The sequence below is a fragment of the Aythya marila genome (genome assembly GCF_965140915.1).
Source record: "Aythya marila genome assembly, chromosome: 3".
Lineage (NCBI taxonomy): Eukaryota > Metazoa > Chordata > Aves > Anseriformes > Anatidae > Aythya > Aythya marila.
In genome coordinates this window covers 12,837,393-12,864,843 of record NC_139044.1, presented here as the reverse complement: position 1 = coordinate 12,864,843, position 27,451 = coordinate 12,837,393, and the positions used below count along the sequence as shown (strand labels likewise).

Genomic DNA, 27,451 nt, shown 5'->3' with positions numbered 1-27,451 from the left:
CCAGCCTGTTCCTCTTCACTCCTTTTTCCTGCTTCTTTATTGATGCCATAACTTCATCACATCGTGTTGCCTTTTGTATCTTGAGGGCAGTTTCCCCTCTTATACCCTTCTCTCCACAGCAGTTCTTTTCCAAACAACTTTTCATTGGTCAAACAACTTTGCATATAACAACAGCAAACACCCAGAAACTTCCATGCCTTAATGGCTGGAGAACAAGAGACCGGAGACTGCATGGAGTCTCCTGAATCACCCTTCTTTGTTCCCTCTAAACTCTTTTATATTCCTGATGGCCTCATCATTAAGAGTCTAATGTTATTTCAACCACGGGGCTTCAGACCCCCATGGCCACATTCCCAAATCTCTGCCTTCTTTATTAATATCAACCGTTTTCTCGACACGAATTACCACTCCATATATAACATCCAGGATCAAGTAAGAAAGCAAACTCGTCCATTTTAGCTTTTAATTTTAATGGCTATTTGTAATTAAGACATGTTAACAGGGGAGCTAGATGGAAACCCTGTTCCTACTGCATCCAGGCCTTTGGGAATCCTGGGTCCCAGAGACCAGGAGGAAAGGTGGAACAAAGAGGATGTGCTTTTGGTGGAAGAGGATAGGGTCAGGGAATACTGAATAAAACTGGAAATAATGAAAAACTGAATGTTTTTAACTGAAAGTTATGGAAGTCCACGGGCACCAATTTGGTCATTTGTGGTGACTGGAAGCGCCTGAACACTGTCACTCCTATTTCAAGGAGGACCTGGGGAACTCCAGGCCCGGTGTAGGGCCACCGAGTGCTGCAGGGGGCAGCCCCCGACCCCAGCCCCACCGAGCCCCGTTGGCCACCGGGGGCCGCTGGCTCCCCGTGCCACCGCCCCGCCTCGGCGGCGCAGCGCAGGCGCCTTCCCCCGGCCCGGCCCCGCTGCGGGACGCGGAAAGGGGCGGGCGGCGTTTGGTGGCCCCGGAGCCCTGCCCCTCGCCCAGCTGTAGGGCCGAGCCCCGGGAGGGTGGTGTTTGGCCCCAAACGGGGTCAAACGGGGCTGGGGGAACCTCGTCCCCCGTGCTGGGGGCGGGCGGAGGTGAGCGGGGGCCCGGCGGTTGAGCGGGCGTTGCTGGGGGATTTTGGGGTGGTTTGGGAGAAATCCTGGGTTTTCCGAGGTGGGATGGGGTGAGGGGAGCCGGGCTGGGGTGCACGGCGTGGGTGGGGTGTGGGGAGGTGTTCTGGCTTAGGGATGCGGTGGTGTGGGGTGGGATAGGGGAATGGGATGGGATATGGGAGTGGGACAGGATGGGATAAGATATGGGAATAGGATGGGATGGGAATGGGATGGGATATGGGAATGGGATGAGGTGGGATATGGGAATGGGATGGGATATGGGAATGGGATGGGATGGGATATGGGAACGGGATGGGATATGGGGATGGGATGGGATATGGGGATGGGATGGGATATGGGAATAGGACGGGATGGGATATGGGAATGGGACAGGATGGGATGGGATGGCTGCACACAGGTTTTGCCAGGCTGTGCTCCCGAAGCAGCTTGCCAGGTGCTGGCGTTGCAGCTGGCGTGCGTGTTTGACCCATCTCTGAAATTTACGGGAGAAATTTATGTGTCTCAGCACTCTGAGAGCTCAGCTGTGGGCTGTCAAAGAGCAGTCAGGCACTGGGACGGGTTGCCCAGGGGGGTGGTGGGGTCACGGTCCCCGGGGGTGTTCAGGGAAAGGCTGGATGTGGTGCTTGGGGACATGGGTTTGTGGGTGACACTGGTGGTAGGGGGGTGGCTGGGCCAGATGATCTTTTAGGGCTTTTCCAACCTTAATGCTTCTATGATAGGTTCCAGTCTGCCTCATCCGTCCTGCACGTTACAGCCACTTCTTCAGGTGCCCTAAATCCAAATTCTTCCCCGCCTAGCTGTGAATCCTTCTGGGCCCTTTCTGATAGCTCTGCTCTAAAGAGTTGTTTTAATTTTATTTTTTATTTTTTTACGCTATATGCTGACACGTGGAGACTGGGTGAAGTTATCAAAGAAAATAATGCTGCATAGAGAACTGTTTTACTCTGTGTGAATCTCTTGGGGGTAGGGAAAGCCTTTGTACACTGTACAAACACAGCTAGAGAAAACATTTTTTGGCTCATGGTGCAGCATCTAAGCACTGTCACAAAGCAGAGGAGAATAACTTGGTCCTTTTATTACAAAAAAGATCCCAGCTGTGCTCTAGTTCTAGCTGAACGGGCCTCTTTTTCCTCTGGGGTTTTGTGAGGAGAGCCTCTTTCGGTGTGCCCCAGTAATGCTAGTCTAGGAAACAGGCAATTTTCTTAGAGTAGGGATGTGGGATTCTGGGTTCCCTGCCCAGCTGTATCCTGGGTGCAGGATCACAACAAGGGATCGCAGCAAGGCTGGTGAGGAGCTGAGCTGCCTGCCCGCTCCTTCCCTCGCAGGTAGCTCCGGGGTGACGCTCTGCTCCTCCTTCCCCTGTGTCTCCGCAGCCTCGTCCCCCGCCATGGTGAACGAGATGCGCGGTGGCGGCCTGGTGGTGCCGCTGGGCCCCGAGCTGCAGGCCTGCCCGCGGGAGCTGCTGCGGCAGCGGCGAGGCCAGGACGGGCAGCCGCAGTACCTGGTGCGCTGGAGCCTGGTGCGCTCGGAGTCCTCGGCGGGGCCCGACGCCGGGAGCGTGTCGCTGTGGATGTCCGCGGAGGAGGCGTGCGCCAGCTGCCCGGCGCTGCTGGGCGAGGGGAAGCCGGCGGGGCCGCGGGCCGGGGAGGAGGAGGAGGAGGAGGAGGAGGAGAGGGCGGCCGGCCCGGACGAAGCCTCGCTGCGGGAGATGGAGGCCGACGTCGGGAGCCTGGTGCGGCGAGCCGGCCGGCAGCTGGGCGGCGCCGGGGCCGCCTCCGTGCTGGACACCGTCCACGTGCTGAGCGCCTACGCCGGCATCGGCTCGCTGGCGGGCGCCTTCAGGGAGACGGGAGCCCTCGAGCTGCTGGCGAGGATGCTGTGCCACAAGGACAAGCGGATCTGCCGCAGCGCCGGCAAGATGCTGAGGGCCCTGGCTTCGCACGACGCAGGTCGGGGGGCTGGGAGGGAAGCAGGGTGCCGTGGGGCTTGCTGGATGGATAGGGAGGTCAGCCTGCAGCTTCCCAAGCTGCTGCTCGGTTGCGTTTAGGATGCTCTGGGAGCTGGGAGCTCCATTTTTCCTGACAGGTTCCCCGGCTGCGATGCGGATTAACTGTTAGGAGGACTTGTGCCAAGGGGCTTGGCAGAGCATCCTTCTTGTTTTTTGCCTTTTATCCCTTACCTTCCTTGCTTCTGCTAGCTCAAGGCTACCTGTCTCTTTCTTGCAGCTAAAAGACTACACAAGCTGTAGAAAGACTACACAAGCTACAGGCCTCACTATTCTCTTCAACGTTTTCTTGCTTTTTTTTCCCAGCGTTGGGACTACGCTAGTGCCTGAGTTCATGCTTGCATGGGGTTGATGGGGAACCGGCTCATGGTAAAAGTTGACTTTTTCTTATTTGGAACCCTGTTCTGGAGTCTGTTGTTTGGGGTCACCATTTTGGGGGAATCCCACCACTCTTGGGGTGCAGGAATGCAAGGTTATTCGGCGGAGCAAATCATTGCCAGCCCAGGTCAAAGGAGAGAGTAGGGTTCTAGGTTATGCCAGCGAGCAAAGCTATGGCTTGCCTGCCAAAATCCGGTGCAGGAAGGGCAGTGTGAGGGGTGCCTGAAGGGTTTCTGTTGTTGCAGGAAGCCGGTCTTACATTCTGCTGTCCCTGAGCCAGCAGGACGGCGTCGAGCAGCACATGGACTTCGACAGCCGCTACACCTTGCTGGAGCTGTTTGCTGAGATGATGTCCTCAGAAGAGCACTGCATGTCCTTTGAGGGCATCCACCTTCCCCAGGTAGGGGGGGAGCCCGGTTTCGGGGTGGAGGTGCCGAGCCAGGCATCCCCTGAGGGCCCTGCCCGTTGCAGATCCCCGGGAAGCAGCTGTTCGCCCTGGTGAAGCGCTACCTGCGCGTCACCTCCCTCCTGGAGGAGCTCGGCAGCGGCGAGGAGCAGGGAGGGGAGCAGCCGGAGAGCAGCCGCGTGAAGCAGGAGTTTGAGTTCAGCATGGCGATGGCCGGCCTCATCGTGGAGCTGCTGCGTGCCATGGGCTGGGAGCACAGCCACGAGCCAGAGCCGCCGGCCCGGCAGGAGACGAAGCCTCCCACCGCCCGCTCCATCTTCCAGCCCAAAACCCCGGCCTGCTTTGCTGCCCCAGTGCCTGTGCTGTCTCCTAACCGCGGTGCCCAGAAAAAGCAGGGTGCTGCCTTCCTGACCCTGTCAGACTTTGCTGACCGCAGCAGCTACGTGGAGTACGTGCAGGCGAACCTGGTGCCCGGCATGCGGGTGCGCCTGCTGGAGGACTGCGGTGAGGTTCGAGCTGGGGATGAAGGCGAGTTCCTGCACAGCACCGACAGGATGCACACAGCGCAGGTAGGTCGCTGGTGGAAGCAGTCGGGCTGGGGTGGCAGAGGGGACTGACGGGTGACGGGTGGCTTCCTAATGACGTGTTCATGTTATATCATAATTTGGGGCTTTGGCTACAGCTGTCCTGATTTGATCTTGGGGGCAGTTTGGGAACAGGCTAGCTGGCACAGCAAGAGGTGCTGGTGTGTGAGCAGTCTTACTTGGGATGTGACACTGTTGGTCCCAAGGGGTTGGGTGCACCCTGCTTAGCTCTTTCTTTTGATCTGTGAGCATGTGTCGGGGTCAGTTTCCCCTTAGAAATGCCCTTTGGATGAGGAGACCTTAGGTAGGAACTTGTAGCAACAAGAGCCCTTAGCGCTATGTGTTTGCAGTCTGCCAGAGGTCAGGGAAAAGGCCTCAATGTATGATGAGGAGGAGAGGGCTTGGCCCTCTCAAATGCTTGGGGTGGCATTTGAATGCTGCTCCAGCCTTTTTGTGGGCGCAGGAAGGTGTTTGCTCCAGCTTAGGCCTTTTTCTTGTGACTTCTCAGTCCCGAAGGCTGGGCATGTTCAGCGAGGGCTGGGATTTTGTTGTGACTATGGGGCGAGGAGCTGAGGGGCTCTGTGCGCCACGCCAGTGTGGTTATTTCTGCGGGATGTCAGCTGTTCTTGCACTTTGGACATGTCTTTGAGCTTGTGAGAGAAATCGCAAATAATTTTCTTCAGACAGGATCTTCTGTGAAGCTATTTTATTCGTGATTGCAATGGCAGGAGTCCTGCCAGTTAGGAGTGCATTATAGTAAATGAACCATCACCTTTTATTCCCTATTACCCGACCCCTGATCACCTATCACCTCCCCTGTTTGCTCATTGCCTGAGTACTACGGGTTCACAAGCTACTCGATGCTCCTCTGTATCACATATGTCACATATGTACAATCTTTCTTTTTTTTTCAACCCCTTAATTTCTCCCTTTTCCCTTTTTTTCCCCTTTCTTATGTTTTGAGAACCTGTGATTTTTTTTTTTTTTTTTTTTTTTTTTTTTTTTTTTTACTGGTCCCACACTGCTCATCCTGTTTTTCTCCAGCTTCCACCTTATTTTGGAACAGTGAGGCCTTCTACTGTCCACTTATCTACTTAGCATTTCTCCTTGTTATGACTACACAGCTACCTTTGAGTACAGAAAATTAGTTCTCCACTGCAAAAACACAGCTCAGTTTCTCACAAGCTTCCCAAACGCTACAGCTAGAGATGCAATTGATTGCCACGCTGGGCACAAAGTTGTGTGTTGCTGATGCTCATAAATCAATTTAAAAGCCTCATTCTGGTATCAGTAGAAACAAACAACTTCCTAATGCTCTTTCCAAGTCTCTCTTGCAGTAACTAAAGTTTATTACTGACCTTTCCAGAGAGAAGGTAGAGAATTTGAGGTTACCTTCTGCATATGTGAAGGCCATCTCCTTTTGTTAAATACAAGATTCTCTGGCCTTCTTGGACGCAAGTCCATGGCCTGTTTTATTTTGTGTAAAGCGATTGTTGTCATTTACAGTTAAATAAAAATTAGCCAACAAACCCCCCTGTGCACTGGCTTATTTCCTTTCTCGTATCGCCTCTCTTTGCTTTCTTGTGCAGAGGGAAATAGTGCAATATTTTTTTACCCCTCAGCCAGGTGCAGACTGCTTGCTCCTACTGATATTCATCTGTTTAATCACTGAGAGCTGATTAGAATTAACTTTTCCAGTCATCTTTTGGTAACTGTAACTTACTATCATTGGTACAGGCTCATCAGCTGCCACCTAGCTTTGGAGAACTTCTTGCAGCTGCAATTTAAACAAGTGGCTTAAAATGCTTGGAAACGTACAAGTGCAAAAAAAAAAAAAAGTGTTTCCAGCCTTACCTGCTTGCGTGGTGCAGGTTATGACAAGCACGTGCTTGTATGGGGGGAGTGTAACTGTTAGGACAGCGTGTGCTGGGCAAATATGGCTTGACAGTATTCTTTGCACTGCCTTCCAGTCCCATTCTTTCCCCTCCATAATCCATTCTCGTAAGAAATGAAGCTTGAAGCAGGTTTATCTGTTACTTCAAATTTGTTGTTTATCTTGAACACCTTTTGTTGTTCTTCCCACTAAAATGTGCTTTAAAGTTTTATGTACTGCTGAAGTCAAAATAGCAGAGCTGTCCCAGTGATTTTTTTTTTCTCACCATTTTTCCCTCAAATCATAGGCACTAGCTTCAGTGTTCATTGATGACTTGAAAACATCACTGAACAACTTAAATCCTTCCTGCTTCCCAGCTGCGTCTTCTGGCAGATTATTTGGCATGTCTTTCATCTGTCCTCCAAAGTGAATTTTTTTCTTCTTTCTCAGTTGTGGCAACTTCCAAATTTGTGCCCCTCTGCTCACTGTCAGTTTGCTTTACTTGCTCTTGTGTTTACATAAAATTCAAACAAAACACTCTCCTGGTTGTTTGCTGTCAGTCTTTTCTGTGCAAAATGCAAACTTGTATGTGTTATCAATTGGGGCCAGTGTGTCAAGCGTTGTGTCTTGTATCTCCTCTCAATTGGTTTAACTCAATTTCTTTCCATCTGGTGCTTTCTTGAAGTTTCTCAGCATCTTAACTCTGACTTTCCAGCACAGTGGGGTCCTGGTAGCAAAGGTGTAACTCTGAAAGAGCTCAGTGAGTTGGGCAGCCTCTATGTTTTTCTATCATCGATTTAAGTTATTGATATGTTGTACTTGCTGTCTCTGGGTCCTCCTTCTGCTCACTAAGATGAACGTAAAACAGGAAGCCAGGAGGGATTTTGAGAGGCAGTTGAACAAAGCACAGGAAACAACTGTCCTCTTTGAGACCTGCTCATCATGACCCCAAAACCCTTCTGAGAAGGCTGGTGAGTGACGAGGGTGATAAAAGGATAACTGATAGAAGATAAAGTCAGAGCAGGAAAAACAGTTTTCTTTACGTTCATGTGCACCAAGTGGTTTGTGCCACAAGACCCTTTAAGTGTGGCTCACCTGCCTCTAGGTAGTGGTGGTGAACTTTTTCCTTTACCAGGAAAAAGGTTGGGTTCAGCTGCTGGGTACTTTTGGATGGGAACGCTTAACCAGATGCCCTTCTGTCCTAGCGTACTGCTGCTGTGCTAGATGAGGTTTGTAGACAAGTGGTTGTAGTCAGAGCTGATAGCTTTTTATTTTTTTTTAAATAAAGAACCAGGTGTAATCAGGGGAACAAGTTAAGAAAGATGGTAGGCTTAAAAATTCGTGTGGTAAAGCCTAATATGAATTAGGTGGTGTTCTGTTTCAACGGTGCTTGCTATTTCCATGCATTTGGGAAACGGGAGAACAAACGTAGCACGGGGATTGAATGAGTGGGCGAGTCTCATCACCAAGATCTCTTTCACCCACAGGTTTTGTGGCAGTCAACAGGTCGGACCTACTGGATGCACTGGCACATGTTGGAGATTATTGGCTTCGGAGACCAGTGGGATGACCCTGCTGGGCAGGAGAAAGAATACAGCCTGATAGAGAGCTTCAATCTAGACAAAGGTGAGGTGCTGCGTGTGTGACTGCATCATCTCTTTGCTTCTGCCGTGGCGTATTTTTCAGTGGTGAACTTTATAAGGCTAGGCGTATTTTTCTTTAGCAGGCTGGATTTAGCAGGCATTGTCATCATTTAGTTTGTATGACTGTGCAGAGCTGCTTAAGTAATCACATGCCTCGTGAGTACATGAAGTATTTTTGAATCCTAGACTTCTGTCATGATACAACATAGAGCATAAAGCAGGGTTTAAACTGTGACTGTCAAAAAATGTATGTTATGATTAGCTAAACAAACTGCCAAAATGAGAATGTAGAATCTCCAAGGTGAAGCTGCCTTAGGAACCCACAGATTCACTTATTTAAAAGCATTAACATGCCAACAATTTGCTTAACTTCATGCCACTCAGCTTTGGAAAAGGTTTGGAAACACTGTTTTCATAAGATATCTGCAAAATCTCCTAGAAGTGGCATCCTTTGATTTTTGCCCTTGCAGTGGGTGAAGATAAAAGGGAAAAATCTAGACTTCAGGTACCCCTTCTTTGCTCAGCATCTGACGTGACTCTGGCTGGGGAACTTGATGAAGTAACTCATTCATCAAGCCCTTGATCTTGTAGGACATCCTTTGGGCAGGCAAGTGGTTTGGATTTAACCTCCGCAAGAAATGAAATATGCATGAGATCAGAAGCTAATTATCCACTTTCAAAATGTTCTCACAGCCAGTTGAAAAGACGGCTTCTTTATAGGCTTCTGGCTCTCGAAACTAAAGACTTAACTGCATGTCAGTTCAAACTGGCCAAATTAAAATGAACTTGGTTAGTTTGCCTTTTTTTCCGCAATTGCTCCGACTTTGATAGAAGTATGAGCTCTATGTCACTTCTGTGTAAAAATCTTCGCAGTCATCATATCCCAACAGAAGTGGAATTGAAAAAGCTTTCAGCTGTGGGTCTTGACACTCAGATAAATTAGCTTCTGTTGGCTGACTGTTGGTAATCAGCCCCGTTTGTAGTTGTTCTTAGCCTTTTGGAGTGAGTTTGAGCCTCTTCTGTTGGGCCCTGCAGCACTGAATGTCTCCTAGCTTGCACTTGCAAGCTGTTGCTTGGCAGATAGCAGCAAGTGTTGATCTAGCTTTTCTAAACCGTGCAGTGAAAGTCTGGCCTAATAACGAATTTGATGTCCCTGACTTTGTTTTGGTTGCATTAGCTGAAAGGAGCTTGATGGATACGTGGTCTCCTTTTGCTTTTGCCTATGAGTACTTGCCCTGTTTGCCACCAAGGGGCATTGGGAAAAGAGAGAAGCTGCAGGCAGCATTCACTTCCAACCTCTTGAAAGGCTGGGGGCAGAGGGGACCTGCACGGGAGCTGTGTGTGGCAGCAAGGGGCGCGCAGCAGCGGGGCAGCTGGCGGAGCTGACGCCGCCTCCCCTGGCTCTGCCGCCCTGCAGGGGCGCAGCCGTTCTGCCCCAAGCCCCTGGGGGGGCTGTACTCCCCGCCCTACCTGGGGGAGCAGCCGAGCCAGGCCGCGGGGACGCTGAGCCGCGCCGAGTGGTGGGAGCTGCTCTTCTTCGTGAGGCAGCTGGAAGCGCAGGAGCAGGAGGAGATCGCCCGCCTGCTCCAGCGGCAGCGGGCAGCGCAGGTGGGGGCCGAGGGGCGAGGGTGGGCAGCGGGGACCCGTGCGGGGGCTGACGTGGCCCCGTCTGTGCAGCTGCCGGGGCTGGACGAGGAGGCCCTGATCCAGCTGCCGGTGCCCGCGGGGCTGGCCCAGGAGGTGCTGCGGGTCTTGGAGGAGCGGAGCCGGGGCAGTGCCTGCAGCCACCTGCGCGGCTCCCGCGTCTACGGCAAGTACTGGCCGGGCAGGGGGGCCGAGCGGGACGGCGGGGGCAGCCCCGAGGTGCCCTCGGAGGGTGCTGGATGCGGGAGCGCTGGGCCTGGTGCTGCGAGGGACGAGGCAGCGAGGGACAAGGAAGCAAAGGACGAGGCAGCGAGGGACGAGGCAGCGAGGGACGAGGACGAGGACGGCGTCTGCACGGAGCTCAAGTCGGATTCCCAGCTGTTCGGAGAGCTGCTGGAGAGGGAAGGGCTGCGCCTCCCGGAGGCGGTGGAGAGTGGAGGTGACGCCCCGGGGGGCACGGGCACAGGGTGCAAGAACCCGCACGGGGCTGCAGGCGCCCCGTGAGCGGCTGCGGGCGCTGCTGCCGCCCTGACGGCCCGGCCTCCCCCGGCAGCGTGGGGCAGCTGCGAGGGGGTTCGCGGCAGGGGCTCGCTGGCCGAGGTGGCGCGTGTGATGGAGGCGATCCGGAGCGGCGGCTGCGAGGCGGAGCTGCGCGTGGCCGGGCTGCAGCACATGGTGAGGGTCCTGCAGCAGGAGCCGGAGCCGGAGCCAGAGCAGCAGCAGCCGGGCGGCGAGGGCACCAGGTGCGAGGGGAGCCCGGCACGGGCAGGGCAGGGCAGGGTGGCCGAGGGCAGGGCGCCGAGCCCCTCCTGAGCGGCCTCTGCGCGCAGGGAGAAGCTGGTGAGGGCGGCGGTGGAGCTGCTGAGCGCCCAGGCGGCCGAGAAGCGCCCGGCGGCGCTGGCGCTGCGGCTGGTGGCCCTGCTGCTGGAGAGGCGCGCCTGGCGCGTGCCCTTCGCCACGGAGGGCGGCGTGTGGGCCGTGCTGGGCTGCATGCGGCAGCACGCCGCCTCCGCCCTGGTGCAGCAGGCGGGCCTGGCGGTGAGGAGCGGCCGCGGGGCGCCGCGGGCGGCGGGGCCGGGCCGGCGGAGGCGCCCGCAGCCCCTGAGCCGCCCCGGGCCCCGCAGGCCCTGAAGGCGCTGGTGGGAGCCGGCGAGCCCGGAGGCGCCGCGGGGACGCCCTCGGCCCTGAGCCACGGCGACGCGCAGCTGCTGCGGGAGGTCTTCGCCAGCATCGGCTCCGCCGGCGGCGAGGGCTCGCCGGGCCTGCTGAGCGCCATCCCCGCCGCCGTGCGCGCCATGCGGGGCGTCCCCGGGTACGGGAAGCAGGGTGTGGGGCCGGGGTGGGTGTCGGGGACCAGGGGCACTGCCACGTCGTGCCTGTCCCCGCAGGGGCGCCTCGGGCGTGCGGAACGGCTTGCTGGTGCTGAGGATGCTGGTGGACGGGCACCGGGGCCTGGCGGAGCAGCTGGTGAGCGGCGAGCTGCCCGCGGTGCTGCAGAGCTGCTGGCGGGATGGGCAGGGCCCCACCACGCTGCTGGCCCTCGGCGTCATCAACCGCCTGGCGGAGCACCGGCTGCCCCTGGGCCCCGAGACCCCAGGTAGTGACCCCGCGCCCCCTCCCCGCGCCGCGGCCCCACGGTGCCCGGGCCGGGCCCGCCACGTCCCCGCTCCCTGTCCCGCAGGCGCCGAGGCCCTGCTGGAGGCCAGGGGCACGCAGACGCCCGCGGGCGGCCCGGGGGACGGCGCGCTGCCCGAGGACGTGGTGGTGGCCCTGGAGCGGCAGCTCTGCGGCGGAGGCCCCGGCCCCGAGCCCGAGCCCGAGCCCGAGCCCTCCGGCCGGGCGTCCCCGCGGCCGCAGGAGCGCCGCTGCTTCCGAGCGCTGCTGCGCAGCCTGGAGCTGCGGGGGGCCGAGAAGAGCATCGGGCTGCGGGTCCTCAGGTGGGCTGTGAGGGGATCTGCAGGACGTGGCCCCTGCGGGCTCGGCAGGAGGAGCAGGAGCAGGGCAGCGGGGCTGGCTTTGTGTGCCGCGTCCTGAGGGGCCCTGTCCCTCGCTCAGGATCCTGAACAAGTTCCTGGACGGCTTCCAGGAGGACGCGCTGCCCTGGCACGAGTGCGTGGAGCCCTGCTTGTCCTTGCTGAGCGCCCACAGCAGCGACCGCGAGGTGAGGGGTCCTGGAGAGGGGCGGCTGTGCTGGCTGTGCCGGGGGTGCCTCGGGGCCCCTGCCCGCAGCCGCCCGGCCTCGTGGCACGCCCCGGGAGCGGCCGCGTGGCGGTGGCTGCGTGCCCAGCAGCAGCTGGGTCCCTTGGGAGAGGGGCTGGGGCCCTGCGGCACGGCGCTGGGGGGCTCCTGGTGCCGGGCGGGCGGCTCAGGGCTGCCTCCTCCGCAGGCGGTGCAGGAGGTCGTCGGCTTCCTGCACCGCCTGGCCGCCGCCAGCAAGGACTGCGCCGTGGCCATGTGCCGCGCGGGCACCTACGAGGCCCTGGACAAAGCCCTGGAGAAGCACAGCTTGGCCGTGCCCACGGCGCCAGCCCTGCTGCAGCTGCTGAGCGGCTGCGAGAAGTTCGCCGGCCTGCACAGGACGCTGACGGGCAGCATCTTGGCCGGCTGCATCCAGGTGGGCCCGGGCAGCCGGGGAGCCCCCCGGGAGCCCTGCCCCCAGTAACCGCCCGTCCCCGTCCCCGTCCCCGTCCCCGTCCCCGTCCCGCAGCTGGCGCTGGGGCAGATCGAGGAGCACCGCCGCAGCCAGCGGCCCATCAGCATCCCCTTCTTCGACGTCTTCCTGCGCAAGCTGTGCCGAGGTGAGCGTGGGGAGGGAGCGGGGCCCCGGCGCCCGCTGTGCCTGGCTGGCAGCTGGAGGCTCCGCGCGCCCTCCCCGCAGGCTCCAGCGTGGAGGCGAGGGAGGACAAGTGCTGGGAGAAGCTGCAGGTCTCCTCCAACCTGCACCGCGCCGGCAAGCTGACGGACGGGAACCCCAAGACCTACTGGGAGTCCAACGGCAGCACCGGCTCCCACTTCATCACCCTGCACATGCAGTGCGGGGTGGTGGTCAGGTAGGGCTGGGGGTCCTGGGGGTCCCGGGGGCAGGGATCTGGGGCTCTGCCCGAGCCCTGCCTCACGGACCCCACGCAGGGAGCTGAGCATGCTGGTGGCCAGCGAGGACTCGAGCTACATGCCGGCCCGCGTGGTGGTGCTGGGGGGGGACAGCCCCGCGGCCATCAGGACGGAGCTCAGCGCCGTGAGTCCACCGGGGCTGGCACCGGGGGCTGGCCGGGGCCGCGGGCGCTCCCCGTGCCGCTGGCTGAGGGCTCGCCGTGTGCCCGCAGGTGACCGTGCCGCCCTCGGCCAGCCGGGTGGTGCTGCTGCGGAACGCGCCGCGCTTCTGGCCCCTCATCCAGATCCGGGTGAAGCGCTGCCAGCAGGTGGGGGGCCGGGGCCAGTGGCACAGGGCTGGCGGCGAGGGGCTGGGGGCCGAGCTCTCTCTCTTGCTCTCTCTCTCTCGCTGTCTCCCTCCCGCAGGGCGGCATCGACACGCGCGTGCGCGGCATCGAGGTGCTGGGGCCCAAGCCCAGCTTCTGGCCCGTCTTCAAGGAGCAGCTGTGCCGGCGGACCTCCCTCTGCTGCGCCGCTCGGGCGCACGCCTGGGGCCAGGAGATCCGCCGGGACCGGGGGCGGCTGCTGCAGCTCTTCGGCAGGTGAGGGGCCGGGGAAGCAGGGGTGCCCTGGGGCGGCCGGGGGCGTCCTGCCGGGGTGCCGAACCCTCTCCTGTTCCCCTCTCCTCTGTCCTGCCCCCCTCTCCCCTCTCCCCTGTCCCGCTGCAGGCTGAACCGGGCGCTGCGGCACGAGCAGGACTTCGCCGAGCGCTTCCTTCCCGACGACGAGGCGGCCCGGGCCTTGGGCAGGACGTGCTGGGAGGCCCTGGTGAGCCCCCTGGTGCAGAGCATCACCAGCCCAGGTACCGCTCGCGCCCCTCCCCGCGCTGCCCCGTCCCCGGGCGCCCGCCCTGAGCCCCGCGGCCCCGCAGACCCCAGCGGCGTCAGCCCCCTGGCCTGGCTGCTGAGCGAGTACCTGGGGAGCGGGGAGCCGGCCCAGCGCCCCCCGGCCCGCGGCGATGCCTTCGGCTCCTGCGTGCGGCTCCTGACCCAGCTCCTGGTGCACGTGGACCCCGGCGGCGCCGAGCCGGAGGAGGCGAGGGCGGCGGGTGAGCCAGGGGCTGCCCTCGGGAGGGGGCCACGAGCCCCGGGGTGCAGCCGTGGGGAGCCCTGCAGAGGGCCCTGGGGCACAGGAGGGCTCGCGGCCGAGCCTCCCCGTGGCCGTGCTGCCGGCACCGTGTGCGGGGAGCTGAGCCCCGGCTGTGCCCCGGCAGGCGGGCAGGAGGGCAGCAACAAGGAGGCGCTGCCCAGGGCGGTGGCGCAGACGCCGAGCGGGCTGCGGGGCATGGCGCAGTGCTGGCGCGGCGTGGTGCAGCAGCAGGTAGGGATGGGGCTGGGGCTGGGGCCGGGGCGGGGGGCAGCGGGCCGGGGCTGGGTGCTGAGCCCGGCGGGGCCGTGCCCCCAGGCGCAGCGGTTCCTGCAGGCGGCGGGGCAGGCGCCAGACGTGGCGGAGCGGTACTGCGGGCTGTACCGGCGCCTGCGCGGCGCCACGGAGGAGCTCTTCGGGCAGCAGGCTGCCTTCCTGGGCGCCCTGGGCCAGGGCTTCGCGGGGGCGCTGCTGCAGCTCCCCTTCCTCACCGCCCTGCACGTGAGTCCGGGTGGTGTGGCTCCAGCTCCGGGGCCTCGGGCGAGCTCCAGGGTGGCCACGTCCTGGCCACCCCGGGGCCGTGGGGCGCCCCCTGCACACCCGTCCCCGTCCCCCCGCAGGCGAGCGAGCGGTTCGCCCGCTACCTGGACGGGAAGATCCAGGAGCTCGGCGGGGCCGCGGGCAGCACGGGGCTGCTGCAGCAGCTGCTGGAGCCCTTCGTCGTCTTCAGCGGCCTGGAGTTCGCCCACACCTTCGAGCACTTCTACCGGTGAGGTGGCCGTGGCCACGCGCTGGGGACGAGGCCGGGCTGGGTGGCGGTGGTGGCGGTGGCCCTGACGCGCCGGTGGCTGTGGCAGGCTGTACCTGGGGGACCGGCTCCTGGCGCAGGGCCCCTCGTGGCTGGAAGGGGCCGTCCTGGAGCAGCTGGGGCTGTGCTTCCCCCGCCGCTTCCCCCAGCAGATGCTGAGCGACCTGGCCGAGTCGGAGGAGCTGCAGCGGCAGTTCCGCCTCTTCCAGCTGCAGGAGCGGGACAAGCGGCTGCTGGAGCCGGGCGTGGAGAGCCCCGAGCACGAGGTGAGCGGGGCCGGCTGGGGGCCAACGTGCTCCCCGCGGGGCCCCGAGCTGCCCCCGTGTCCCCGTGTGCAGGCGCCGGGGGAGGCTCCGGAGGTGACGGTGCTGGCCCTGTCCCCGCGCTGCTGGCCCGTGTCCCCGCTGTGCCGCATGGCCGAGCCCGGGAGGTTCTTCCCGGCCGCGCTGAGCTCCCCGCTGGGCGCCTTCGCCGCCTTCTGCGGGCAGAGTGAGTGCCACGGGGTGCCCGGCACCGGGGCTGCTGGGGCTGGGGGCTGCCCGGCAGCGCTGTCTGCCCTGGCGCTGGCGCTGGTGTCCCCCGGCAGGCCAGAGCTGGGCGGGCGCGAGGCCGCGGGGGCTGCAGTGGACGTGGCTGGGCCGTGCCGAGCTGCGCTTCGGAGACTGCGTCCTGCACGTGTCCACGCTGCAGATGTTCGTCCTGCTGCGCTTCAACGGCGCCGAGGTAGGAGCCGGGTTGAGCGGGGCCAAGTGGGGCTGTGCCCCCCTGCCGGGGGTCTCCGGGCGCTGAGGTCCTCGCCCGGCTGCTGCCCTCCCGCAGGAGGTGGCCGTGGAGTCCCTGCTGCAGGCCACGGGGCTCCCTGCGGAGCTGCTGCAGCAGGCGCTGGCACCGCTGACCGAGGGCGAGGGCGAGGGTGTCCTGCTGCGGAGCTGCACGCCGGGGGGTGAGCGCGGGGCCGGGCACCCTCGGGGGTGCTGGGGGGGTGCTGGGGGGGTGGAGGGGCTCGGGGGGATGCGGAGGGGCTCGGGGGGAGCCTGGCTGCTGGGGCTGAGTCCCGGGGTGAGGTTGGGGCTGGGCTTTGGGGTGTGTGGGGCTGGGGGCTCGTGGGCATGCGGGTGGCAGGGTGTGGGGTCTGCGTGGGGCCGGGCTCGGGGTGACGGCAGCGGTCCCTGGGGCTCCTGCAGGGAGCAGCTCGGGGCCCGGCTGACCGTGGGCCGGGTGCTAGCTCCAGGTGCCCTGCGGCTGAACCGGGCGGCCCTGGCCCAAGCCTCCGGCCGCCAGCTGAGGCTGCTGCCCCGGCAGAGGTACCTGCGGGCAGAGAGGGCTGAGAGCGGCGCCCTGGAGAGGAAGAGGAACGTCCTCTGCTGCCTCCTCAGCCGCATCCTCAAGGCGGAGAGGCGGCTGCACATCGACAACCTGGTGTTCAGGGTAGGGAGGCTGCGGGCGGGGGGCGGCGAGGGGCTGCCCGGGGGCCGTGCCGGGCGCTGCCCTGCAGCTGGCGGCTCCCTCGCTGCTGTAGGTGCTCGCTGCCTGCCAGAAGGGCGAGCTGGGGCCGGGGCTGCAGTTCCCGAGCTTCTGCTGCCACAGCGTGGACGTGCTGTCCTGCGTGCTGCACCTGCTGAACCAGGGCTACCTGCGGCGCCAGGAGGAGAGGCCCCACGTCCTGGAGTACGTCCCCGATGAGCCCACAACACCCCCCGGGGGCCAGGCCCAGATGGTTTTCCAGAGGCAGCTACCAGCCACATCTCCGGATGAGGACAGCCAGGACTGCCCGTATCGGTACGGTTGCGTGTCACCGGGGGTCGGAGGGTTGTGCATCCCCACCCTGTGCAAATGTGACACGTTTCTCCATGTCAGGTCGAATTCTGGCACAGACAGAGCGGAGGAGTTTCTCCTGGCAATGCTGCAGGTGCCAATGGGGCACACGCTTAGTCTGGAGGAGGCAAAGCTGCTCATGAATCAGACCGTACAGCGGGTCCACGATACTCTGAGCATCCCAGAGGATGTTGCTCGGCACCTCCTCATGCACTGCAGGTGGAATGTGGATTTTCTCATCCACTGTTACGTGGAGGACCGTCGGTCACTGCTCATCGCCTCGGGGCTTGAAGTGGAAGATGCCCAGCGCCCTCCAAGCCCGGGAACCCACTGCCCAGTCTGTGTGAACCAGTTGTGTCCCACTGAGAAGCCACCGTCCCTCTGCTGCATGCATTACTGCTGCAAGGTGAAGGTCCTGGGGTCTTTGGCTCCTGTAACTTGGCAGGGGATTGCTGCTGCCTAGTTGAAGCAGCTGTGCTTTCTCTGAAGCTGTTATCAGGTGATTTTCACAGAGCTCATACATTCTGTTATCTTAATATCTTTGCTTGCTGTGATAGTTCGGCGCTTGATTAGTCTGTTTCCAGTCTTGTGCTTTTGCATACTTAGAGATGGTTCTGTGCCCCCTCTGCTGGGTGGGGTGGGCTCCTGAGGCTGGGATTTCTTCGTGTGACCCAACTGGTATAGCTCATTTAACTCTCATCTCTTCTCTTCTGCTTGCACAGCCCTGCTGGAACGAGTATCTCACGACTCGCATTGAACAGAACATGGTCCTCAGCTGCACCTGTCCCATTTCCGAGTGCCGTGCACAGCCCACCACAGCGTTCATCTATTCCATTGTTTCCTCCAAGGAGATTATAGCCAAGGTGAAATAAAAAAGGTGGCTACCGGGTGTCTAAGCCTTGTCCCCTTTTGGTCAGCACTAGCAGCTAATCTTGCTGCTGCTTTTCCCCTTCCCATAGTTATGACTGGTTTACACAGTCATCAGTCGGCGGAGGCAGCAGGAGCTGCTTGTTCTGAGGCAGGTGTTATTTTTTTTGCCCATTCTTCCAATTTTTAGTTATCACTTAGAGCTGAATCCCCTTCCCACCTAGTGGTGGGGCTGTGGCTGTTGCGTGACTGGTATGAGCATCCTGTGTGAACAGTTACATAGGAGAAAAGAACAGCAGGCATAAAGACTGCTCTCTTTTTATTGTCCTTCAAGTCTGCAAGCTGGCAACAAAAACAGGCAAGGCTACAGAAAAACATTTCCTTCAACGTGTCCTTTATATCTTCTTTTCTGTAAGAAGTGCTCAGGGAATTAGTTTATGTATACGGGCACTTAATTCTTACTGGCTTTGCAAATCCTGTGGTCCCACTTGTCTCAGAGCAGGCTTTAATACCTTGTTGCTATGACTATTTTATCAAAAAAAATTTGCAGTTCAACGTAAATTGCAGCCAATTTTAACAAGTTGATCTGATGCTCTCACTGAAATGTTATCTGTCTCCTTTTCTGCTCAAGAAGTGGGATGACTGGAGCTTGAGTGCCTCAACACAGAATCACATGTACAAAGTCATAGAATAATTCAGGTTGCAATAATCTGGTCCAACCCTGTGCTCAAAATAGCCAGCTTCTCGTGTGAAGATCTGACACTGAAGTTAAAACATATTGCTCCGGGCTCAGTCTTCTCTGCATCTTCTATTTAGGTGGCTCTAGGCAGTGGTAAGTGGGCCCTCTGCTGCCTTCTCTCCAGGCTGAGGAAACCCAGCTCTCTCAGCCTCCCCTCATGTGTTCTGTGCTCTAGCCTCTGACTGTCCTGATGGCCTACCTCAAGTCCATCATGTTGACTACATTTTCTCTAGTCTGCTAATGTCTGTCTTGTACTAGGAAGCCCAAATGCTCCTGCATCTAGTTGTGTCATCAAAGCCATTAGCTGTCAGAAATCCCTTCCCTTGCCTGCTGCCTGCACTCTTGCTAATACAAGAATCTTCAAGTTTCAGCTTTTCATGCTGTTCACAAAACATAAACCCAGACAGTTATGTTTCTGAGAGAGGTTTTCTCTCAAACTTGTTTCCCTCAAGTTCCTTGAGAATCTGCTTTTCAGATGCCATCTCCTGTTCTGGTCCCAGGGATTCCTTGCTGTGAACTTTAGGCTCACACCTGGATGAGCTTCACCATGTGCAAAGGTTTCTCTATGATCTCTTGGTTGGTGTCACAGTGGTACTTGGTAACTTCTTGATTGTACCTGCTTAGTTTTCTTCCAGACCTTTGTTGGACACTTGTTCCCCCTCCTTTTAGGCTGCCTGAGAGCAACTCTTAAGGTTCTAACAGGAACCTTAGACCTGCTGCAGCAGTTGCACCTCTCTCTCTTTCATCTCACCAAGAAAATAGGGCAGAACAAAGCTGCAGGTCAGGTGTGAAATTCTACATCTGTAAAAGCTGTGATTTGGTCCTGTCTGCCAAAGCAAAAGACTCATTTGTCTCTCTGGATGCTGTTTTCTGGGCAGAAATGATCCTATCTCCTGTCAACAGGATGACAACAGACACTGATATTGATTCTTTCAGAAGAGTAATGTGGCCTTGTTGAGACTGCCTCCACCACACATCGTACTGACACAGGCTGACATCCTTGCTGCCAGTCAGAGGACACTGTAATTTAGGTTGACTGAGAGAGGGAACAGACAAGAGAGAATAAATGGAAGAAACATGAATAAGAGCAAGTGCTCTTCAGTGCTCAGGGCTTGCACGTTTTCTCTGTGGTGTTTGTTATGACCTATATTGTCCTTTCTGTGCACGGTGGCTTTAGGGCAGTTCTCCCATGTATGCAGAAATCTCCATAGGAGGCCTGTGAAAACTACACAGTTGCTTTTGAGTTTCTTCCAGCTTTGCACACATTTGCACAGTCCTTTCACAAGAGTAGCTGAGTGCAGAACACAGTTACCTTGTGCAGTATAGCTGCATTCCTGGGTCCCCATCTGAGCGATCTCCTATTGCTGACCAGTTTGCCTTGTCCTCTGTAGCAACGTCTGTCTAAAGGCCTTCAACAAAGCAAGTCTCCTTCCTCTTTGCACATTCTGTAACTAAGCAAAACTCTACTGAGGAATTTAGAAAAAAAAAAAAGAAAAAACTCCTCATAGCCTTCTGTGGTGACACGACAGGCTTGGTGGATGAGGGGAGAGCAACAGGTGACGCTTTCTACATTGTCATCCACAACATCCTCATAGAAGAACTAATGAAGCATAAGCTGGATAAGTGGATGGTGAGATTGATAACTGGCTAAACTGCTGAGCTCAAGGGGTTATTATCAGAGACAGAAAGCTCAGCTGGAAACCAGTCACTAGTGGTGTAACCCAGAGGCTGATACTGAGGCCAATATTGTTTAATGTCTTCACTGATGACCTGGATGATGAGACCAAGTGCACAAAAGGCCACAAAAATTAGTTTTTATCTCCAGCAGTGCTTTCCAGTCTCAGGTGTTCTGCGATTCTATGAAACAGCCTTCAGATATAAGATAAGGGGTGGGGAAAAGACACAAAGGGAATGGAAGAGCAAACTAACTCAGTGTTGTTTTATCATGAGCAGTTGCGTTGGATGTAGAGCCCAGAGGTACCAGACCCCAGTCGAAAGGCCTAACCAAACAGATTCTCTGCCTTAAATCTCCTCTCTTGTCTTCTCATTCCAGTATGAAAAAGCCCTCCTCAGAGGCTACGTTGAATGTTGCTCCAACCTGACGTGGTGCACCAACCCTCAGGGCTGCGATCAGATCCTCCTTAAAGATGGGCTTGGTTACGAGGCAGCCTGTTCCAAGTGCTCCTGGATATCCTGCTTCAACTGCAACTTCCCAGAGGTGAGGGCTGAGCTGAGTCACAGGCAGTACTGCCTTGGTGTTGGCACACACCGTTCCGCTTCTGTGTGGTTGACTGCCCCTCTCTTTCAGGCCCATTATCCTGCTAGCTGCAGCCACATGTCTCAGTGGGTGGATGACGATGGGTACTACGAGGGAATGACAAGCGAAGCACAAAGCAAGCACCTGGCTAAACTCATTTCGAAGCATTGCCCAAGCTGCCAGGCTCAGATAGAGAAAAACGAGGGCTGTCTGCAGTGAGTATCCGTTCTTGTGGGGTACGTGGGACAGGAAGGGGCAGAGACACAGTTAGCTCCACTGGGCTTTCTTTTGGCTGAAGAACTAGCATCATAGCAGGTCTGTTTTATAGTTTTAGAGGAACGAATATTGTGTTTAATTTCTAGGAGAAGCAAAGTACTTCCTAACATTCAGAGTTAAATCCCTTGGTAGCTGTATAATGGAAACAAAACTAATTTTGCAGTACCTTTTTAGCCACCACTTGTCTGCTCTCAGAATCCCCTATAGACATACAGAGATACAGCCAGGGGAATGGATATCTCAGCACCATTTATTATTATTATTATTATTATTATTGATGCTCACCTACTTCTGCAACTCTAAGCAGTTTATTTCAATTGCCTGTTTTGAGTTGGCTTGGATCTGTGGCAACATTTCACATCCTCCAGCTTCAAAGCCAGGGCTTTGAGGTTGCAATTTGCTCTTTTCTTGCACTGGCACAGCCCTTGGTGCCCAGCTGTGATTTGTTCCCGTGTGTTGCTTGTGGCCCTACGGCCGTACAGCACCTTTCTGCACTGTGGAGTGCTGCATTACTGAAGGAAGAGGTGAGGTTTCACATGAATCTAGCCCTGAATTGTGGAGTGCTTAGTTCACTCTTCCAGTTCTTGGTAGGGTGGTACTGTGAGATTGTGCTGCTGGTTTTCCTGGTTCATTTTTGGAGACATGATGACTCTTAAGCATCGCTGTCTTCCAGCAGGGCTTTAAAAATTACATGCAGGGAAGTTCAGAGGACTAAGAGAATGGGCAGGACTAGGATACACGCTTCAGCCCTGTGGTGTAGAGAAGCACTGGGAGGAACAGTTTGCAGGCAGCTGTTAGGACTGAATGATTTTCATCGCTCTTCTCCTACCATGCAGTATGACATGTGCCAAGTGTAATCATGGCTTCTGCTGGCGTTGCCTCAAGCCCTGGAGGCCAACTCATAAGGATTATTACAACTGTTCTGCTATGGTGAGTGGTTTGCTGTATCCTAGTGGTTCATGCTTGTGTTCAGATGCACCTGGCCGCTCAGAGGGATAAGATCGCTGCTTGTGCCCTTTGCTGTGGCCTTTACTTTGTGCACTTGCTGGAGATCTTGATAGTACTGTCAAGGTCTCTGTGTGTGGTAGCCATTTCCAGGCGATTCTGGCACCTGAGACAAGTTGTTACAGGTTGCTTCTGTCTATCCTTTCAGGTGAGTAAAGCAGCCTGGCAGGAGAAACGTTTTCAGGATTACAATGAGAGGTGCACCTTTCATCATCGTGCGAGGGTAAGGCCTCCTTTTTTTTTTCTTCCAGATACTGACACTGTTGCCTTAGCCCTGATGAGCAGGACAGTTTGTTACGTCTCAATACATTTCATCTGAAGCTGGGAAACAGGTTTCAGATCCAGGCAGGGCTGCCTGGTCGTGTCACCATTAATGTGGCATAAGGGGCAGTTCTCAGCCTGCTTTCCTCTGCCAAGTCTGTTGTGGAGACTGAACACCTAGCTTCTGGAGTTCCCTTGCTCAGACTGATGCAGTAGTTGGAAGCAATGGCAAAGAAAACTTCAGGCTGAGATCTGCCTAGAGCTAAGTTACAGTAAAAAATTGAAGCTATGTCACAGTAGTTATCTGTGTGGAAGGCGATGGCTTTTTGATTTTGTGGAACTTGAAACTGATTTGTTTTTTCCCATCTTCTGGTTGTTGCAGGAATTTGCCACGAGTCTAAGAAACAGGGTTTCTTCCATCAGTGAGATGCCTAAAATTAGGACTTTGACCTTTGTTCTTCATGCCTGCAAAGTGCTGGAACAGGCACGGAAGGTAAAACTGGATAACAGGTTTATTAATTTACGCTTAATTCAGTTGGTGAGTTATGCCTTTCTTAAAGTGATAAGATGCCACTAGGAAGAGCTTGCTGTACTCCAACAAGGGGGAGACAGAAAAACCTTGAGGGGAGCAGTAGCACCAGAACAGGGGAGGAGTTTGTGTTTGCCTTTCTGCATTCTCACTCTCAGCTAGGCTCCCTCTGCTGTGATCCTCACAGTTGGATCATAAGCATTGGAGCACTGGTCAAATTTACACCATGGAATCAGCACAAGTGTTTTCTTACAGTTGTTTTGGTCCGTTCCAGTTTGAAATGCCCCAGTGGTGGCACTTACCTTTGGAAAGCTCTCCTGAAGCTGTACTACAGTCAGGAAGTTGCTCTTGGTGCTCATGATTTTAATTTCTTAACTTCACTTCATGAGCCATAGGTGCTTTGGGAGCACTGAGTTACTTACTGCATGCCCTGCTGGCCACGTTATGAAGGATTTACAGTACAGCTGCTGGATGTGTGCAGTAAACCTGCTGTAGGATAGGCCTGCAATGTTTTCTTTCCACCAAAACATAAGGAGGGGGTGGGAGTTGCCTTTACAATACATACCTTGTTTGTGCAGGCAGTCCTGATTTTAAGAGGCACGTGGAACAAGGGTTTCTGACCCTGTTTTGCCTTCTTAGTGTGGCAATCCCTGTGTTTACCAGGATAGACATCACTGTTGCTTGCTGCTGCTGCCTTTTCTGGCCTTATTTATGTAAATGGAAACAGTGGTCTTGTTCCTGGGTACCTAGATGGCTTTGGGAATCGTTCATCTGTAACAGGAGTTTGTCAGTCATTGAAATTACTTTGTCCAGGGCTCTTGGTGCTACAAAGCACCACGTCTGCTTTCCCTTAGGTTCATTTCTCTCGGTTCTCTGCCCGGCAATGTGTGGGTTCCATGTGCTGGTTGTTTTGACACCCTGCCTGCTGCTCAGTTACATTTGTTATACATCTGCAATCTGTGTTCTTGTGATGGTTTGCGAACTGGGAACAATCAGTTATGTCAGACTTCAGTACAAAATAATTGCGCATTCTTTTCCAATTCTGCGAGCGGTGTTCTGGCACTGCTTTCCCTTGACATAACGGTTCACTGGGCTGTCACCTCAGACTAGAAATGTGCCAGACTTCTCTTAGCCACTGATACACCGAAGTCTGGAAGGGTTTGGTGCTGCTCTCTTCTTCTTTACTTGCCCACTCTGAAGCTGAAGGGGGATGCTTAACAGCATGTTCTGTACTGTTCCAGGTGCTGGCCTACTCCTGTGTGTACAGCTATTACAACCAGGAGACTGAGAGTGTAGATATTGTTGAACAGCAGACTGAGAGCCTAGAGCTGCACACAAATGCTCTGCAGATCCTTCTGGGTAAGTCCAGCAGTCTCTTCAAAGTAAATACTAGCAGCCTCTGACGTTTGGTTCAAAGGATGGCAGCTCTGTAGTAGGGCAATAGCGTACACCCCAGCACCCACCAGGTATCTCTCACATCCCCCAGCCTATTTTGATCTTCTCAATGTCATTTCTGGGAAGTCCACTGGAGCAATTCAGCTGCAATATTAATTGCTCAGCATGATGTCAGATGGTACGGAATACCCCTTTGGCCACTTTGGGTCAGCTGGCCTGGGTCTGTCCCCTCCCAGCTCCTGCTGCACCCCCAGCCTGCTGGCAGGACAGTGTGAGAAGCTGAAAAGTCCTTGGCTTAGTGTAAGCAGGGCTCTGCAACAATTAAAACATCAGCGTGGTATCAACATTATTCTTATCCTAAATCCAAAACATGGCACCATACCAGCTACTAGGAGGAAGATTGACTCTCTCCTAGCTGAAACCAGGACAGGGACCTGAGTAGCTGTGACTGGCTTGGTAATCAGAGCTCAGGGACTTGGTTTCTGCTTAAGAGCATGGGAAGCAGTGCAATATTGTTGGTCTTGAATTGCAGAGGAATCCCTGCTGCAGTACCAGGACCTGAGTTCCTCTCTTCAGCTCCTGAAAGCAGAGCATTTCAATACTGGTTTGGAGTTGGTGCACCGGATCAAGGAGCGTCTCTTTGCAATTCTCTGGCACTCCACACAGGTGAAGTCCACGTGCTTGTTGGCAGCTTATCTTGCTCTGGTCTAGTTTGATTTTGGCAAACCTAGAAAGGGGCTCCATCAGCTGAGGGTACAGACTGAGGTGCTGTTTGTATGGTTGCAGGGAGGGGATTTGCAGCACAAAGTACACTTCAGATCACTTATTGTCTCCTTCCTTTGCCTGTTCTTCCACACTGGCAGGATTTCCGTGTTGGGCTTGAGACTTCGACAGATCCTAGTGAGAATAAGGAGAAACTCTCCAACGTGCCTTCTTCAGCCCCTGCCTGCACAGGGTGAGTGAGTGTTCTTAGTTGGGTAGTAAGGAAAGACGGTGAGTGCAGAAGAAAAGCAGGTGACCAGAGTTTTCTCCTGTGCTCACTGAAATACAAAAGAATTAATAAGGTACTAATTTCTTGCATCCTGTGTTGTGGTGTGAGATAACAATGTAAGTAACGTAGCTGTGTAGGGAGCCCAGTGAAACCTGCACTTAACATGAGGCTATGGGCAAGAAAGCTCCATCGTTGGCAGACCCATTTATGGATATTCTCTACCTGGACTGTCTTGGGTTCCTGCAGAGGGACCTGCTGTTTCTTCAGAGGTGTACTGAAGATCTAGGAGATGCCTGAATGAGAGCAGCAAGAAAAACATACATGGAGAGAGATAGAAGGGCCTGACACTTATTTTAGGAAGGCAATGGAGAAGAAGTGACAGAACTGTGAAATAGTGTATTGAGAGGTGAAATGGGTGGTTTGTTGTGACCATGTGCTGAAGTACTGAGCTGGCAGGTGTGAAGTGTGATTGAAAGGTGGTGAATTTAAAACAAAGTCCATTCCAGTGTGACATGCTGCTTAAACCAAGGAACACAACTGGCAGCTGCTGTCCCAGTGTGACCAACACAGGAGCTGAACAGGGTGCTGAAGGTTGCAGGAAGGAATGAGAACTGGGCCTAGAGAGATTCAGTTTCAGGGCAGAGTTTCCAGTCTCTTCCAAGGAGGCTGAGACACCAGAGCTGCTGACAGCTTGTTGGTCAGTCTGCAGGTGGCTTGCTGGCAAGTCCCTGTGCTGCGTGCCTGGATGAGCCCATTGAATCACCTCCTAGGTGTACCTGCGTGGCTGCTGTGCCTCTAAAGCATGGCTTTGGCAGGGATTGCTGAGGTGATGGTAATGGGGAGGGTGAGAGTGGTGTGGGGCTGGGTCATGGTTCCGGCTTGCAGCCTGGGAATGGGAAGGGCTCTGCTCTGATGCTCTCCTCTTCAATAGGCCAAGACCTACCATCTTCTGTGAGTCCCCCAACACAGACGAAGATGGAAAAGAGAATGAAGATGAGGAATATGACCCGCAGTGGCAGGAAGACTATGATGATGATGATGATGACGACCTTGATGAAGACAACTTTCAGTTCGATGATGAGTCAGATAACCTTGACTGTGACTCCTACTTTGATGACGATGATGCCTATGACTAGAGGTGGGCTGTCACCCAGCCTGCCAGCCTGGATCTCTGCCTCCAGGCTGTCTTGACCAGTTTGTCTTAGTGTCTTTCCTCAAAGATAGTATGGAGCTTTCAGGCAGAATGAAGAGACATTTCCTTTGGGGGCTGCTTTCTTAGTGCTTAATATGCAGAACCATTGCTCTGGGCAGACGGGCTGTGTTACTGTGGTCACCTCTCTCAGAAAGACATCTCCTTCCCTTTCTCGTCTCCACTTCTGCCCTAGATACAATCATCTAATTGAGTTGGGAGCTGAACTGTGATTTTTCTAAGTGAGGACTGCTTGTTACCTGTTAAAAGACTGTTCAGTCCTTTGGACTGCCCTTCCCAAGTGCTGTGTCATGTGTCCTAGCGTGACGCTGTCTAATCCAGCCAGCGTCTAGAAATACCGCAAAAGCAATGTGTTAACAATCAAGCCAAAGCTTCCCATCTGCAGCTGATGGGGTCCCCTCCAGAGTGACAGACATAGCTCAGTGCATTATTTTTTCTGTTAGTTCAGTTGGAGTTCTCTGCCATAAAGCAGGAAGGGCTGCTGTGAGCGGCAGAAGTTTGCAGGGTTGTGTTTAAGTGTATAAATGTATGCGTGCATGCACACACACGTATATATATACACACAGAGTTTGTTTGGGTTACACTTTATCTTTGCAAAAAAAAAAACAAAAACAAAAACCCTGAAGAACAAGGGTTGAAAAAAAAAATCTGTTTATAAAAGAAAGTTTTTTTTCCTAGCACAAGTCTCTTTGTGGTCTATTGCGGACACGATATGGGTGCAAAGGGCAAGCAAGTCGTTTTTGGTGTGAGGAGGGTGTGACCTAGATGAGCTTATCCCAGTAGTTATTTATGAAATTGGTGGGGGTTTGGGGTCTCACCCAGGAACAGAATGACTGTTCCCTCTCTGGGTGGTTCAGGGAACAGCAAGAGTTACGAGAAATGATGAGAAAGAGGGCAGGGTGCCAGACCACACAGAGTGATAGGGCTCTTGTTTCTGGGAGAGATGCACGGCAGGATGCTGTGCATGTGCTTGCATGTCGGTGGAGGTAACATCTGGTACCCAGCAGAAGGCAGATCTATCTTGCAGCTTTGTGGGACTGGAGATGCAGGGTTTTTCTCAGGGCTTAGGGATAGCCTGGGAGGAGGAGGAAGGGTGTAAGGCTGCTAGGAGTTGCTTGGAGATGGGGTAGTTGGACAGTTGTAGATCTATTTTGGTGCCTCTGGAGGTCCTTTGGGGCAGGGGACGTGTGCCAGGGGGCAGATAATAGAAAGAGGACTGATTTCCTCTCCCTCTGCTCCAAGTCCTCCATTGGGTTCAGCCTCACGGGGCTGGAAATCTCAGCCCTGCTCCCCCTATGCAGCAAATGGGGTCCCTGCCCCAGAAGAGGAGTGAAGCCTGTCTGCACCCTCTCCTCAGGGCCACTGGGAAGGAGAAGCGGTGGGGCTGTCCAGGCAATCTCATCCTTGTCTC

The 27,451-nt window shown here is 55.9% G+C and overlaps 1 protein-coding gene across 3 annotated transcripts; it reads left to right on the top strand.

Annotated features, from left to right (window-relative positions):
• Positions 1 to 952: 952 nt before the first annotated feature.
• LOC309876366 (cullin-9-like) lies at positions 953 to 26,695 on the top strand. Of its 3 annotated transcripts, XM_082756538.1 has the most exons (41): positions 953 to 1,079; positions 2,492 to 3,067; positions 3,747 to 3,901; positions 3,973 to 4,476; positions 7,852 to 7,990; positions 9,425 to 9,615; positions 9,685 to 10,090; positions 10,205 to 10,394; positions 10,482 to 10,689; positions 10,776 to 10,963; positions 11,040 to 11,248; positions 11,333 to 11,588; positions 11,707 to 11,812; positions 12,038 to 12,265; positions 12,359 to 12,449; positions 12,530 to 12,701; positions 12,781 to 12,886; positions 12,975 to 13,070; positions 13,168 to 13,343; positions 13,470 to 13,603; positions 13,673 to 13,849; positions 14,015 to 14,121; positions 14,206 to 14,388; positions 14,508 to 14,656; positions 14,745 to 14,961; positions 15,034 to 15,184; positions 15,282 to 15,418; positions 15,515 to 15,638; positions 15,921 to 16,123; positions 16,215 to 16,474; positions 16,553 to 16,916; positions 17,233 to 17,373; positions 20,170 to 20,334; positions 20,425 to 20,588; positions 21,486 to 21,579; positions 21,803 to 21,877; positions 22,298 to 22,408; positions 23,686 to 23,803; positions 24,372 to 24,505; positions 24,703 to 24,794; positions 25,762 to 26,695. In XM_082756538.1, exons 2-41 carry the CDS (start codon positions 2,506 to 2,508, stop codon positions 25,964 to 25,966), a joined length of 7,488 nt encoding a protein of 2,495 aa, XP_082612664.1. In that variant the 5' UTR covers positions 953 to 1,079; positions 2,492 to 2,505; the 3' UTR covers positions 25,967 to 26,695. The 3 variants fall into 3 exon arrangements, with proteins under 3 accessions (XP_082612664.1, XP_082612663.1, XP_082612662.1); XM_082756537.1 differs by having other exon boundaries at positions 14,745 to 15,184; positions 15,927 to 16,123; XM_082756536.1 differs by having other exon boundaries at positions 14,745 to 15,184.
• The last annotated feature ends 756 nt before the right edge of the window (positions 26,696 to 27,451 follow it).

Coding starts and splice junctions, on each gene's coding strand:
- LOC309876366 (XM_082756536.1), top strand. CDS start 2,506: ATGGTGAACGAGATGCGCGGTGGCGGCCTGGTGGTGCCGCTGGGCCCC. Junction 7,991..9,424: donor GAGCTTCAATCTAGACAAAG/GTGAGGTGCTGC, acceptor GCCGCCCTGCAG/GGGCGCAGCCGTTCTGCCCC. Junction 12,887..12,974: donor TCAGGACGGAGCTCAGCGCC/GTGAGTCCACCG, acceptor GTGTGCCCGCAG/GTGACCGTGCCGCCCTCGGC.